At 50.6% G+C, this 16004-nt stretch overlaps 1 protein-coding gene across 1 annotated transcript in view; it reads left to right on the forward strand.

Annotated features, from left to right (window-relative positions):
- The window catches only part of LOC140198410 (vitamin K-dependent protein S-like), a 117322-nt gene that overhangs the window by 81277 nt on the left and 20041 nt on the right, over nt 1-16004 (forward strand). The window contains exons 6-9 of the mRNA XM_072259502.1: nt 5-97; nt 3080-3104; nt 5277-5339; nt 15624-15746. Coding sequence (XP_072115603.1) covers nt 5-97; nt 3080-3104; nt 5277-5339; nt 15624-15746 — 304 coding nt within the window. The remainder of the gene's footprint in view (nt 1-4; nt 98-3079; nt 3105-5276; nt 5340-15623; nt 15747-16004) is intronic.

Genomic DNA, 16004 nt, shown 5'->3' on the forward strand with positions numbered 1-16004 from the left:
TGAGGAGACGCGGCAGGGCCACCTGGAGCGGGAATGCGTGGAGGAGTTCTGCAACAAGGAGGAGGCTCGGGAGATCTTTGAGAACGACCCAGAGACGGTGGGTGCCAGCGTGGGGAGGGGAGGTGTTTCCTGTAGTTGCTCACCGCCTCCTGGGCTGAGTGCAGATGGGGTGGGAGTACGGGCTGGGATTACAGTCATTCAGGCCTGAGGATAAAGATGAGCTCTTCCACTGGTCATCTACGACATATTTATGTGGTGAGTAGCAGTTCAGGTGACTGTGGTCTCAATGGACCAAATGAGCGAATGGAAGATGGATTAGACTGTACTATTGGGGATGAGTTAGAAGGGCCAAATGTACTGATGCTAGGTAATTTGCTGCAAGCAGTAACTCTCAGTGACAGACTCACCGCCATTTGCCTTATTTAATTAAAGTATTTCATGTCGTTAATTAGTTAGCACAATGCTTCAAGGTTCAGTTTCTGCCACTGCCTGTAAGGAGTTTGTTCGTTCTCACCGTGACCGTGTGGGTTTCCGCCCACAGTACAAAGAGTACGGGTTAGAAGGTTGATTGGTCATTGTAAATTGTCCTGCGGTTAGGCTGGGATTAAATCGTGGGATTGCCAGGCAGCACAGCTGGAAGGGCATATTGCGCGCTGTATTTCCAGAAACAAATAAATTCAATGTTCAGGAATGCACGGGAGACTACAGGTCGGTGTCCAGGCACGGGAGACTACGGGTCAGCGTCCAGGCACGGGAGACTACGGGTCAGTGTCCAGACACGGGAGACTACGGGTCAGCGTCCAGGCACGGGAGGACTACGGGTCAGTTTTCCAGGCACGGGAGACTACAGGGGTCAGTTTCCAGGCACGGGAGACTACGGGTCAGTTTCCAGGCATGGGAGACTACGGGTCAGTGTCCAGGCACGGGAGACTACGGGTCAGCGTCCAGGCACGGGAGACTACGGGGGTCAGTGTCCAGGCACGGGAGACTACGGGGTCAGTGTCCAGGCACGGGAGACTACGGGGGTCAGTGTCCAGGCACGGGAGACTACGGGTCAGCATCCAGGCACAGGAGGCTACAGGGGTCAGCGTCCAGGCACGGGAGACTACGGGTCAGCATCCAGGCACGGGAGACTACGGGGGTCAGTTTCCAGGCACGGGAGACTACGGGTCAGCGTCCAGGCACGGGAGACTACGGGTCAGTTTCCAGGCACGGGAGACTACGGGTCAGCTTCCAGGCACGGGAGACTACGGGTCAGCATCCAGGCACGGGAGACTACGGGTCAGTTTCCAGGCACGGGAGACTACGGGTCAGTGTCCAGGCACGGGAGAGTATGGGTCAGTGTCCAGGCACGGGAGACTACGGGTCAGTTTCCAGGCACGGGAGACTACGGGTCAGTTTTCCAGGCATGGGAGACTACGGGTCAGTTTCCAGGCACGGGAGAGTATGGGTCAGCGTCCAGGCACGGGAGACTACGGGTCAATTTCCAGGCACGGGAGACTACGGGTCAGTGTCTGTACTCTCCCATGCCTCAACAAAATCTCTTTGCCGTTATTGTTTTGCGGCTTCACAGATGCGGGTGAGCAAAAAACTGACCATTGGCCAGATTACGTAGGGGACATGTGAGCCTGCGGATGCTGGAATCCGGACCGACACACAGTCTGCTGGGGGGCCACGTCATCTGTGTGTATCGGCGGGGGGGAGTGAGGGTGAAAAAATTCACAGCAAAGTCTTGTATCAGGACTGAGAGCAGAGTTGGGTGCTCACACCTGAGCACAGGGTGACGTCTGGACTAAAGAGCGGTTAAAGGTAATAGTTTATGCCACAGGGGACCAGGGTTTGGGGGGGGGGGTGCGGGTTGGAGGAGTTGAGAGACTGTGCTAGGTGAAGAGCAGAGAGGGGAAAAAGTAAGAGGTCAGTTGTGTGATTTTTGGGGGGTGGGGGAAGGAGAGGATAGTGGGTTGTAGATGGTTGGTGGCAGGGTGAGGGGTTGGATGCAAAAGGAGGCAAAAGTGGGGATGCTGTGCTGAGGCAGCATCTCACTGTGGGAGGAGCATTGAGGGAGTGTCACACTGAGAGAGCGTCACACTGTGGGAGGGGCATTGTGAGGGAGTGTCACACTGAGGGAGTGTCACACTGTGGTAGGGGCATTGTGAAGGAGTGTCACACTGAGGAAGCATAACACTGGGGGCACTGTGAGGGAGCATCACACTGGGGGCACTGTGAGGGAGCATCACACTGGGGGCATTGTGAGGGAGCATCACACTGGGAGGGGCGCTGTGAGGGAGCATCACACTGGGGGCACTGTGAGGAAGCGTCACAGTGGGAGGGGCATTTTAAGGGAGGGACAGTGTAAGGAAACATCAAACTGTAGATGAAGCATTAAGCCAAGGCTCCCTTGATCCTCCAAATGTGCAAAAATTGCCAACACAAATTCAGAAAAAAGTTCATGCAGATTTCAGAATCCTGTGGTCAATGTTATTGAACAATGAAGCCCATGATTTGGCGAATGCTACATCATTGTGTGTGGAGTCCTGCTGTGCATGGCCATCCATCCCTCTTTGATATCACAGCAGTGACTGAATGTTCAAAGTGTTTGCTTTACTGCCAAGCTGTTGGGTTGTTGGAGTGTTGGGAGCATAAACTTTGGTGTGTGGATGGTGTGCGGGAGGGAGGAATGCCACTGTAATGTTTTCTGTGTGTGGGTGGTGTGAGGGAGCCAGGAATCTGTGTGGATGGAGGGAGGGAGTCAGGAATGTCTCTGTAACATTTACTCTGTGTGGATGGTGTGAGGGAGCCAGGGATGTGTGTAACATTTACTCTGTGTGGATGGTGTGAGGGAGCCAGGGATGTGTGTAACATTTACTCTTGTGTGGATGGTGTGAGGGAGCCAGGAATCTGTGTGGATAGAGGGAGGGAGCCAGGAATGTCTCTGTAACATTTACTCTGTGTGGATGGTGTGAGGGAGCCAGGGATGCTGCTTTAATGTTGCAGTATTTTCCAGACTCTGTGTGAAAGATGAGCATTTTAGTTACTGGCAGATACCTCCATCTGAACTGGATCTTCCTTCTCTCCGCAGAATTACTTTTATCCGAAATATCAGGGTGAGTAGTGCCTTTCTCTAAAGTTTTCAGGCCTGTGCTCTGTTTTCGTAGACATTTGTCAGTTATTTTGCAACACATGATGCCATAGTCCAAACTAACTTTAAATGTTCTTTGATTTTCCAGTCAGTGCAAGTAATGTTTATGATGGCTGGCAATTGATCTTGGTTTGCCCAGGTTCTCTCTGTCACAGCAAGCTCCCCCTCAGCAAGACCACTTGATCAGAATCACCTCTTCTTTGTGGATTTTGGTGGGGAACACAGTGAAGTGACGATAATTGCCTCCCCTCCCCTCCCTGGACAAGCCAATCACTGCTGGCAGGAAAATTACCGGCAGTATTCATTTGGTCCTTGGTGTTACTGTTCCACACTAGACTCCTCCCACCCCTCTCCAGCTCTTCTTCCCTTCAATCCTGAGTATTAATCCACTTTACCATTAAACCCATCACTGTGGCCTCCGTGTTGGAGAGAGTTGCCCGGATTCCCAGTTGTAATTATCCAGTGGCACTAGTTCTGGTCTCTACCGTAGTCAGGGTTTGACCATCCCTCTGCCTCGGAACCAGAATTAAACAGACCCTGCCTAGATTAGGGAAAATGTGCCTTGAGGAGGGTTGTTTTCTCAGCAGTAGCAGAGGCTGACGGGAGACTTGATAGAGCTTTGTGAGATTATTAGAGGAAAAGTTAGAGTAGGCAGCTGGTATCATTTCTAATAGCACAGGGTATACATTTAAGGTGAGAGATGAGTTCAAAGGAGAGGCATGGGGCAAATGTGTTGTGGATGGAGAGTGGTAGATGCTTGGAAGGTGCTGCCAGAGCTGATGGTGGAAGTGAATATGATAGGGGCATTCAGGATCACCTTAGGTAGGTACTCGAGATGGACTTTGTGTATGCAGAAGAGATGAGTTCAGCTGAGCATTTGATTATTAATTGAATTATCTTGCTACAACGTTGTGGGCTGAGGGGCCTGCTCTTGTGCTTGATCTGTGTTTGATGTCTCTGTAAGGCCCCTTCCTGTTCCCCACTTCCAGGTTTGCACAGGTCTCTTTATCCCAGGGCCTGTTAACCTCTCATCCGTCTGCCTGGCAGCAGAGGTGACTGTGTATCCTCTCCCCTCGTGCACCATTTTGCTCAACCCCGGGGAAAGCCGTGGCACTTGCAGAATGCCAGACAGCCGAGATTCTCTAATTGAAAATTGAAGATTCAAGATTCAAAAAACTTTTTTGTCATTCTAACCGTACATCAGCTCTGCAGGGCAGAATGAGACAGCGTTTCCCAGGGGCAGTGCAATCATAACATAACAAACGCAACACTAAATAATAAACATAACAATAAATAGTAAAACACAACAGCCACGTCAGTTAAAATCAAGTTATAAGTGTCCAGTGCAAGTTAAAAGTGTCCAAAGCAGAGTCAGGTAGAGCAGCTATTTAGCAGTCTGATTGCCTGTGGGAGGAAGCTGTTAAGTAGCCTTGTGGTTTTAGTTTTGATGCTCCTGTAACGTTTGCCTGATGGCAGAAGAACAAACAGTTCATGGAGAGGGTGTGAGGGGTCTTTAATGATGTACCGTGTCTTCTGGAGGCATTGACTCTGAAAGAGGTCTTGGACAGAAGGTAGGGAGACCCCAATAACCTTCTCTGCTCCCCTAACCACCCTCTGTAAACAGTATGCTGTGACAGAGAACATTACAGCACTAACTTACTCTAAGGTCAACTTAACCCTTCCCTCAAACATAGACCTCTATTTTTCTATCAGCCATGTGCATATCTGAGAGTTTCTTAAATGCACCTACTGTATCTGTCTCTACCAAGCACCTACCACTCTCTGTGTAAAGAACTTTCCTCTGACACCCCTCTTCTACTTTCCTTCACCTTAAAATGACACCCCCCGTAATAGTCATTTCTACCCTGGAAAAACGTCTCTGGCCTTCCGCTCTGTCTATGCCTCTTAACGTTCTTTTGCTCTCTATCAAGGCAACTCTCATCGGCTTTCATTCCGGGGAGAAGAGCTCCAAATCACCCGGCCTACCTTAGTAAGACATGTTCTCTAGTCCTAGACGTGAACCTCAGGGTTGTAGGTCCTGGGTTTCTGTATGTGAGGGCATATGTTTGTGGCAGGAGGTTGTTGTCCTGCCGACCTGTGCTTGTTCACCAGCTTGGCCTGTTGTTCTCCTCGACAGAATGCCGCCGTCGGTACGGACTGAGAACCAAGCAGAGCTCTGACCTGGACGCCTGTATTCACAGTGAGTGCCTCACTACCTTCCTGGTACAGCAAGGTGAACAGAAACTCCGTCCACATTCTGAACAACGAGGCAATGAGGAAGTTCGCACGTGCACAGTGGCGTTCAGACCCCACTGAGGGAGATCCTAGTGTGCTCATCCCTTTGCTGCACAGCAAGATCCCATTGGCAATATTGAACAGAAAATATATGGTGAACTTCAGATCACGAGAGTCAACTTCCCCAACTCCACAAAAACAGCCTGTGTAATACGTCAACTGAACATTTAGACAGTGCAGCATTCCTTCAGTACTGACCCTCCCACAGTGTGACCCTCCCTCGGTATCACCCCTCACAGTGTGACCCTCCCTCAGTTCCACCCATCATAGTGTGACCCCCCCATTACCACCCCTCACAGTGTGACCCTCCCTCAGTACCACCCATCACAGTGTGACCCCCCCATTACCACCCCTCATAGTGTGACCCTTCCTCAGTACCACCCTTCCCCACAGTGTGACTCTCCTTCAGTACTGACCCTCCCACAGTGTGACCCTCCCTCAGTATCACCCCTCACAGTGTGACCCTCCCTCAGTACCACCCATCACAGTGTGACCCCCCCATTACCACCCCTCATAGTGTGACCCTTCCTCAGTACCACCCCTCCCACAGTGTGACCTTCCCTCAGTACCACCCCCCACAGTGTGACCCTCCCTCAGTACCACCCCTCCCCACAGTGTGACCCTCCCTCAGTACCACCCCCCACAGTGTGACCCTCCCTCAGTACCACCCCTCCCCACAGTGTGATCCTCCCTCAGTATTGCCCTTCCCAGTGTGACCCTCCCTCAGTACCACCTCTCCCCAGAGTGTGACCCTCCCTCAGTACCAACCCTCACAGTGTGACCCTCCCTCAGTACCACCCCTCCCCACAGTGTGACCCTCCTTCAGTACTGACCCTCTCACAGTGTGACCCTCCCTCAGTATCACCCCTCCCACAGTGTGACACTCCCACAGTACCACCCCTCCCACAGTGTGACCCTCCCTCAGTAACATCCTTCCCACACTGTGACACTCCCTCAGTACCACCCCTCCCACAGTGTGACCCTCCCTCAGTACTGCCCCTCCCACAATGTGATCCTCCCTCAGTACCACCCTCCCACAGTGTGACACTGCCTCAGTACCATCCCCAGTGTGACCCTCCCTCAGTTCCACCACTCACAATGTGACCCTCCCTCAGTACCACCCCCCAGTGTGACCGTCCCTCAGTACTACCCCTCCCCACAGTATGAGCCTCCCTCATTACCACCTCTCTACAGTGTGACCCTCCCTCAGTATCACCCCTCACAGAGTGACCCTCCCTCAGTACCACTCCTCCCACAGTGTGACCCTCCCTCAGTACCACCTCCTCCACAGTGTGACTCTCCCTCAGTACCACCCTCCCACAGTGTGACCCTCCCTCAGTACCACCCCTCACAGTGTGAACTCCCACAGTGATACCCTCCCTCAGTACTACCCTTCACAGTGTGACCTTCCCTCAGTACTACCCCTCACAGTGTGACCCTCCCTCACTACTACCTCTCACAGTGTGACCCTCCCTCAGTATCACCCCTCCCACAGTGTGACCCACTTTCAGTACCACCCCTCACAGTGTGACCCTCCCTCAGTACCACCCCTCACAGTGTAACCCACCCTCAGTACCACCTCCTCCCAGTGTGACCCTCCCTCAGTACCACCCCTCCCACAGTGTGACCCTCTCTCAGTTCTACCTCCCACAATGTGACCCTCCCTCAGTACCACCCCTGCCGCAGTGTGACACTCCCTCACTAGCACTCTCACAGTGTGACCCTCCCTCAGTACCGCCCCTCCCACAGTGTGACACTTTCTCAGTACTGCCCCTCCGACAAAGTGACCCTCCCTCAGTACCACCCCTCCCACAGTGTGACCCTCCCTCAGTACCACCCCTCACAGTGTAACCCACCGTCAGTACCACCCCTCCCAGTGTGACCCTCCCTCAGTACCACCCCTCCCACAGTGTGACCCTTTCTCAGTTCTACCTCCCACAATGTGACCCTCCCTCAGTACCACCCCTGCCGCAGTGTGACACTCCGTCACTAGCACTCCCACAGTGTGACCCTCCCTCAGTACCACCCCCCCCACAGTGTGACCCTCCCTCAGTACCGCCCCTCCCACAGTGTGACACTTCCTCAGTACCACCCCTCCCACAGTGTGACCCTCCCTCAGTACCTCCCCTCCCACAGTGTGACACTTCCTCAGTACTGCCCCTCCCACAAAGTGACCCTCCCTCAGTACCACCCCTCCCACAGTGTGACCCTCCCTCAGTACCACCCCTCACAGTGTGACCCTCCCTCAGTACCACTCCTCCCACAGTGTGACCCTCCCTCAGTACCACCCTCCCACAGTGTGACCATCCCTCAGTACCACCCCTCAGTGTGACCCTCCCTCAGTACTACCCCTCCCACAGAGTGACCCTCTCTCAGTACCACCCCTCCCACAGAGTGACCCTCCCTCAGTACCACCCCCCCACAGTGTGACCCTCCCTCATTACCACCTCTCTACAGTGTGACCCTCCCTCAGTATCACCCCTCACAGAGTGACCCTCCCTCAGTACCACTCCTCCCACAGTGTGACCCTCCCTCAGTACCACCTCCTCCACAGTGTGACTCTCCCTCAGTACCACCCTCCCACAGTGTGACCCTCCCTCAGTACCACCCCTCCCATAGTGTGACCCTCCCACAGTACCACCCTCCCACAGTGTGACCCTCCCTCAGTACTACCCCTCACAGTGTGACCCTCCCTCACTATTACCTCTCACAGTGTGACCCTCCCTCAGTACTACCCCTCACAGTGTGACCCTCCCTCCTCAGTACTGACCCTCTCACAGTGTGACCCTCCCTCAGTATCACCCCTCCCACAGTGTGACAATTTCTCATTAACACCCCTCCCACAGTGTGACACTCCTTCATTAACACTCTCCCAGTGTGACACTCCCTCATTAACACCCCTCCCCCAGTGTGACCCTCCCTCAGTACCACCCTCCCACAGTGTGACTCTCCCTCAGGACCACCCCTCCCACAGTGTGACCCTCCCTCAGTACCACCCTCCCACAGTGTGACCCTCCCTCAGTACCACTCCTCCCACAGTGTGACCCTCCCTCAGTACCACCCCCCCCACAGTGTGACTCTCCCTCACTACTACCCCTCACAGTGTGACCCTCCCTCAGTACCATCCTCCCACAGTGTGACCCTCCCTCAGGACCACCTAGGGGCATATTTATGGAAAACAGCACCTATCACAAGCACTGAAATTGCGCCCCTTTCCAGACATCTGACACCCATCTTTTAGATAACTGTACCATAATATCAGCTCAAAAATACAAGTCAAGCTCATTAATTTTTTAACTAACATGTTATGGCACTACATGAAAATTATAACTGCACCTTCTTTGCTTTCATTGGTCTATGATGTGATCAAAGTCAGTTTTTTCAGTTTCTTCTCTTTCTACACTCAGCAAAGCAAGATCACAGAGTCTGCCTTGACCCATGGAGGCTCTCAAATATGAAAATATTAGTTTTAACCTGCTGAATGATCTCTCACAGCTGGCGATGGAAACTGCGATGGTTAGCATTATCTGAAGAGCAATGCGAAGGTTAGGGAAGACGCTCTCATCTCCATACTGAACAATAAATTCAAGAAACTCTTCAGATCTTGATATTTTCATGTTGACCCACCTTGATCATGGCTGATTTATTATACTTTATACTTTATTGTTGCCAAACAATTGATACTAGAATGTACAATCATCACAGCAATATTTGATTCTGCGCTTCACACTCCCTGGATTACAAATATTAAATATTAAAAATAGTTAAAATTAGTAAATATTAAAAATTTAAATTATAAATCATAAATAGAAAATAGAAAAATGGAAAGTAAGGTAGTGCAAAAAAACCGAGAGGCAGGTCCGGATATTTCGAGGGTATGGCCCAGATCCGGGTCAGGATCCGTTCAGCGGTCTTATCACAGTTGGAAAGAAGCTGTTCCCAAATCTGGCTGTACGAGTCTTCAAGCTCCTGAACCTTCTCCCAGAGGGAAGAGGGATGAAAAGTATGTTGGCTGAGTGGGTCGTGTCCTTGATTATCCTGGCAGCACTGCTCCGACAGCGTGCGGTGTAAAGTGAGTCCACGGACGGAAGATTGGCTTCTGTGATGTGCTGCGCCGTGTTCACGATCTTCTGCAGCTTCTTCCGGTTTTGGACAGGACAGCTTCCATACGAGGTTGTGATGCACCCTAGAAGAATGCTTTCTACAGTGCATCTATAAAAATTAGTGAGGGTTTTAGGGGACAGGCCAAATTTCTTTAGTTTTCTCAGGAAGTAAAGGCACTGGTGGACCTTCTTGGCAGAGGACTCTGCTTGGTTGGACCAAGTCAGGTCATTTGTGATATTGACCCCAAGGAACTTAAAGCTTTTGACCTGTTCCACTTGCGCACCACCGATGTAAATTGGGTCGTGCGGTCCGCTACTCCTTTTGAAGTCAACAACCAATTCCTTCGTCTTGCTGACATTGAGGGATAGGTTATTGTCTTCGCACCATGCCACCAGGTTCTTAATTTCCTCTCTGTACTCAAACTCATCATTACCTGAGATACGGCCTACAATTGTTGTGTCATCAGCAAACTTATATATTGAGTTTGATGGAAACTGGGCTACACAATCATGGGTGTACAGTGAGTACAGCAGGGGGCTGAGTACACAGCCTTGTGGGGCACCGGTGCTCAGGGTGACTGTAGAGGAGAGCTTGTCCCCTATTTTTACAGCCTGGGTCCTGTCTGTGAGGAAGCTGAAGATCCAGCTGCAGATGTGAGTGCTAAGACCCAGGTTCCGGAGCTTAGGAATCAGTTTATTTGGAATGATGGTATTAAAGGCAGAGCTGTAGTCAATGAAAAGGAGCCTTACGTATACATCTTTATTCTCCAGGTGTTCTAAGGAGGAATGTGGGGCCAGAGAGATGGCATCTGCTGTTGACCTGTTGCTCCGGTAGGCGAATTGCAAAGCGTCGAGGTTGACCGGTAGGCTGTGGTTGATGTGTGCCATAACCAATCTCTCGAAGCACTTCATAGCAATTGATGTCAGAGCCACAGGTCGATAGTCATTCAGGCATGCCACCTTGCTCTTCTTCGGCACTGGGATTATCGTTGCCTTCTTAAAACACGAGGGGATCTTAGACTGAAGCAAGGAGCAGTTGAAGATGTTAGCAAACACTCCAGCTAGCTCGCTTGCACAGGCCCGGAGAACCTGTCCTGGGACGCCATCTGGGCCCATCACCTTCCTTGGATTTATCTTCAGGAAGGCCCTTCTAACGTCCTCCTCGGTGATGATGAATCTCGATGCCACCAGGTCCGGTTCATCCGGAGGGAGCGGAATGCTCCTCTTCTGTTCGAATCTTGCGTAGAATACGTTAAGTTTGTCAGGAAGACAAGCGCCACAGTTATTGATATTCCCAGCCTTTTCTTTGCACCCAGTGATCTCATTTAGACCCTGCCATAGTCTACTGGCATTCCTCTGGTTAGCCTGGGCTTCCAACTTGGCTCAATATTGCCTCTTGGTGCCCTTAATGGCTTTCCGGAGTTCACGCCTGGATGCCGTGTAGCGACTGGTATCCCTGGACCTAAAAGCCACAGCTGTAGCCTTCAAAGGGGACTTGACCTCATAATTCATCCAAGGTGTCCGGTTAGGGAATACCCGGATCATCTTGTGATACACACAGTCCTCTGTGACAGCTGAGGCATACTCATCAAGGTTAGCTGCCAAGTCCTTGAATACTAACCAGTCCACCAATTCAAAACAGTCATGGAGGACCTCATCCGTTTCCTCCATCCAACGCGACACTATTTCTGACACCGTGACCTCCCGCTTCAGTTTCTGTTTGTAAGCCGGGAGGAGGAGTATGGCCTGATGGTCCGATTTTCTGAAGTGAGGTCGTGGGACGGAACGGTAGGCATCCTTGACTGCTGTGTAGCAGTGGTCAAGTATATTCGGGCCGCTAGTGGGGCAGGAGACATGTTGGTATAACCTTGGCAGCGCCTTTCTGAGGTTGGCTTGGTTAAAGTCCCCGGCTGTAATGAGCAAAGCCTCCGGATACCTGGTCTCAAGTTCACTGATGTTGGCATACAGTATGTTCAGAGCACACTCCACGTCCGCCTAGGGGGGGAATGTAGACCACTGTCAGTATGACCGAGGTGAATTCCCGTGGCAGATAGTAGGGACGACACTTCACCGACAGGTGTTCCAGGTCTGGGCTGCAGGAGCTTGTCAGTGCCACTGTGTCCGAGCACCACCCAGTGTTTATCAGTAGGCAGACACCACCTCCCCTCGTCTTGCCCGAAGACGCCGTGCGGTCCATCCGATGGATTGAAGATCCCTCCGGTTGGATGACACAGTCGAGGGTGGCAGGGGAGAGCCAGGTCTCGATGAAACAGAATACACAGCAGTTCTGCATCTCCCTGCAGTAGGTGAATCGCCCTTTAAGATTATCCACCTTGTTCTCATCCAAAATGTCTTCATATAGTTGCTGTCCATCAACATCAGAGCTGTACAGTTTGCTCAAATTTTCGCATTTCTTCTTTAGGTCGTTCCTATCAAGACTGTAACACAATCCCTCAACATCGAGAAGGAACCCAAACTTGGCATCAGTGTTGTGCAAACGAGCGAACCTTTCGTCCATTTCTCTGTGAAGACGGTCGAGTGTTCACTTCATGACTCTTTCCATTTCCTCCTTAGCTGTTAACCCAGGGTCTCTCGAGTTCTCATCAGCCATTCGTTTCTTCGTCTCTGATGTCTTTCAACTTCAATATTCCATTCTTGACAGAGACCGACCCCTTCTTCGGTGACTCACTGACCATCGCTTCTCTTTCATCATAAAAATGATCTCAGAGGGCTTTCAAATCCAGGGCAGCATCGTGGAAGTTCATGCTAGGATCCTGCAGCCTCTTTTGAATACGGTCAATGCGAATGTTGCAAAATCAGAAGATCGTAACTCAACATGCAGTTGTACAGCTGCCGTGCGTCACTTCTTGTATCCTGCTTGGCTGCATGTCCACCCACCAAGTTGATTGATTGTTGCAATTCACAAATACTGCCAGGTTGTTTTTCTCACTTATTCTTTGACGAACACCACTTCTGTGTCCAGCCATCACAGCAGCATTGCCATAGCACTGTGACCAACAATCTTGTAGCTCCATTTCGTCCTTCTCTAGCTGTTTCAAGATGTCTTCAACCAAGCTCTCAGCATCCTTCTGGCTTATCTGGATAAAACCAAGGAAGGACTCTCTAACACGGACTGTTTTCCTCTCAAAATCAACTTCCACATACCTCACTACTTCTGACATCTCATGGTGTGCCTGATCAGGAGTCAAGTCGAACATGAGACCATAGTACTTGGCTTTACGAATGCTTCTCAATAAACTCTGGCGAACAGTGGATGCCATCATGTGGATGAATTCGTTCTGGACACCCAGTGAAAGGTAAGATGTGGATCCAGGATGACTTTCCAAATGAGTGAGGTGTTCTTTTATGACACGGTCAAAGATGGCCAGTAGTTTCAGTAAGCCAAGGAAATTTTCCATATTGGAGTCATCGTCTAGCTGAAGTGACTCCCTGTGTCCTCGCAAAGCCAGGTTCTGAGTTGCAAGGAATTTTATGCAGTGAAGGATTCTCGTCAAGATATCATCCACTTCTGCTTTTCCTTCTCAACCTGTGACTGAAATACTGCGTCAATAACTCCTCTGTTTCCAGCTAAATTTCTTTCCATTTCTTTCCACTGTGTGAAGCATTCCCGATGATTCTTGGCATTTTCATGAACACTAATCCTTTCAGGTGCTTTCCACTGGTTGAATCCACTTTCCTGCTCCAGTGAGGATTGATAGTTCGACCGGGAATAGAGAAGACAACAGATACAAGTGCGCATGCACCGGTCGTGCATGCAGCCTGTTACAGCCGTTCCGACTAGTTTTCTTACTTCTTTCTTCTTACTTTTTTAACTTGCGTTACTTGTATTTTTTTCATGGTAACACGTTGAAGCTGCACCCTCTCTAACAAGCTGGTGGAGAGAGTTTTATTTGGGTGTTTATCGCTGGAAACAGTTACATTCAGACACGTCTCGTTAGCAGGGCAACAGTATGGTCGCATTGTTTATTCCAGGGACCAGCTGACTGCGCTTATGCCGGCCGGTTTAGCGAACAGAGCGGTGGACACCCCTGCTGAAATCTGGAGGAAAACACACAGAGGATGCAGAGAGGGATCAAAAAAGCGAGGAAAGAGGACCGGGTTGAGACAACAGAGACTTGTGGAGAAGAGGAGTTATAAGCCGTGTCTTCCCTCTCTCATTATGGGCGATGTGAGATCGCTGGGTAATAAAGTGGTTGAGTTGACGGCTCTAGCCAGGAGTCAGAGAACATTTCGGGAGTGCAGTGTTATGTGTTTTACTGAAATGGGGCTGCAGGAGGACATACCCGATCAAAACTTTTCCATAGACGGCTTCCAGACCGTTTGGGCTGACCGGAAGTGCACTGAGAGCGGTAAGCGTAAAGGAGTTGGGTGCTTACTGTTCTGGTTAACAACGGATGGTGCAATCCGGGTCATATTACGATCGAGGAACGTGTTTGTAGACCGGATATTGAACTTTTTGCTGTTGGACTTCGGCCACATTCCACCAGGATACAACACTGGGCGTTATGGGAGGTTGTTCCTGCCTGTGGCCATCGAACTGTGCAGCTCCTCCCGTGCAGGGTCAGACACCCTGAGCCAATTGGCTGGTCCTGGACTTATTTCCATCTGGCATAGTTTGCATATTGTTGTTTGATTGTTGTGGTTTTTGTATTGTTATATTTATGCTCTATTCTTGGTTGGTGCAGCTGTAACGAAACCCATTTTCCCTCGGGGTCAATAAAGTATATCTATCTATCTACAAAAGGCAGACTTTTTAGAAGGGGAATAGACCAGCCATGAGCGAGTCACTTCCTCACCACAACCATTTCCCAATTTCCTCTTGAACCAAGTTTTGTTCATTGAGTGGTTATTTGTTGGTAGGAAAGGCCCCTCACTGTTCTGGAAATACTTTGAACCCAGATTTATTATTTCTGTTCTCAACGAGTCAGGCAGAATTGCTTTTCCAGTATCCTCGTCAAACTTCAGAAGTCCAATGTTATGCTGTTCAATCACTTCTGGTATGAAAGTTTGAGGCTGTTTGACACCATCCAGTTCACTAGGTTCAGTGTCGTCAGGTAAAATCTCGTCAATAAACTCAACGTCATCACCACCACCACCATTGTCTTCCCCTCCCGTCATGTCCACGTTCTCTGTGGCAGCCTCACTCTTAATCTCATCATACTCGGATTTATCTGACTTGATTTCCTCCTCGGCTTGTGACGCATTTGTACTTGATCCACCTTCGGATTCTAACAAACTTGTAGCAGGTGCAGGCGACTCCATGGAACGTGTCGAACTACTTGTTCCGGGCTTTTCAAAGGGCATGAAGAACTTGCTCGACTTCTTGGCTTCCTCCGCCTCCAACTTTCGTCTCTTCCGTCATTCTGCTCTACTTTCCTTCTTCTTCGTGAAGAAACGTTTCATGGTCTTCTTACACAATGCTCTGAGATAAGGCCATCCTAGTGCTTCTCACCCATGATAATCAAAGACAGATCATACATCTGAAGAAAATTCTTTTTTCACTATCCGAGGATGGCTTGTCTGACTTCAATAGAAACTGCTCAGTGGCGCCCCCTTCAAGTGGCACCCAGGGCATGTGCTATACCTGCCATACCTTAGATACGCCACTGGTACCACCTCACAGAGTAACACTCCCTCAGTATCACCTCTCACACTGTGACCTTCCCTCAGAACCACCCCCAATAGTGTGACTTTCCCTCAGTACCACCCCTCTACAGTGTGATCCTCGCTCAGTACCGCCCCCTCACAGTGTGACTCTCCCTCAGTACCACCCCCTCACAGTGTGACCCTCCCTCAATACCACCTCCCTCGGTACCACCCCTCCCACAATATCTCCCTTTCCATAACTTTATGCTCTCGCCCACAGTTGAGTGTTACGGTTGGAGAGTGTACCATTTTGTTGTTACCTGCTGATCTCGGTCCCCAGTTTACTGGACACTCTCCTGAGCCGGGTGAAATAGTTAGTGAAGACGTTTGTGTGAGTTTGCACAGTCGTGGCTGGGAATCCAGGACTCTTGTACTGTGAATCGCGGTTTGCCTCCTCACTTCCTCTCTTCTCCTTCCAGGTATTTCTGACCAGTGCTCCCCTATGCCATGCCATGCCACTGGCTTTGACCATTGTGAGGACATGAAGGGAGGTTTTCGGTGCGTGTGTAAGCAGGGCTGGACCGGCGTCACGTGTAGTGTAGGTATGGAATATGGCCTTCTCAATGGGTTTGGGTCTGTGAATCAATCACTGCAGATCTGCGGCTCTGGTGGTGGGATATCATGGGTTGGATGGGTAGAATGACCTGCCAAGCTATGAATTTTCTGCAGTTGTGCTGACAGGTTGTCACGCAGTCTGGGGTTAGTTTTCATGCATCTGCTATCTCCTAATGATTTGGGAAGAGGCCGTTTGGCCTTCATTGCTGTTGTGTCGCTGTGTTCGATCACAGCCGAAGTGTTGC

The sequence above is a fragment of the Mobula birostris genome, chromosome 5 (assembly GCF_030028105.1).
Source record: "Mobula birostris isolate sMobBir1 chromosome 5, sMobBir1.hap1, whole genome shotgun sequence".
Classification (NCBI taxonomy): domain Eukaryota; kingdom Metazoa; phylum Chordata; class Chondrichthyes; order Myliobatiformes; family Myliobatidae; genus Mobula; species Mobula birostris.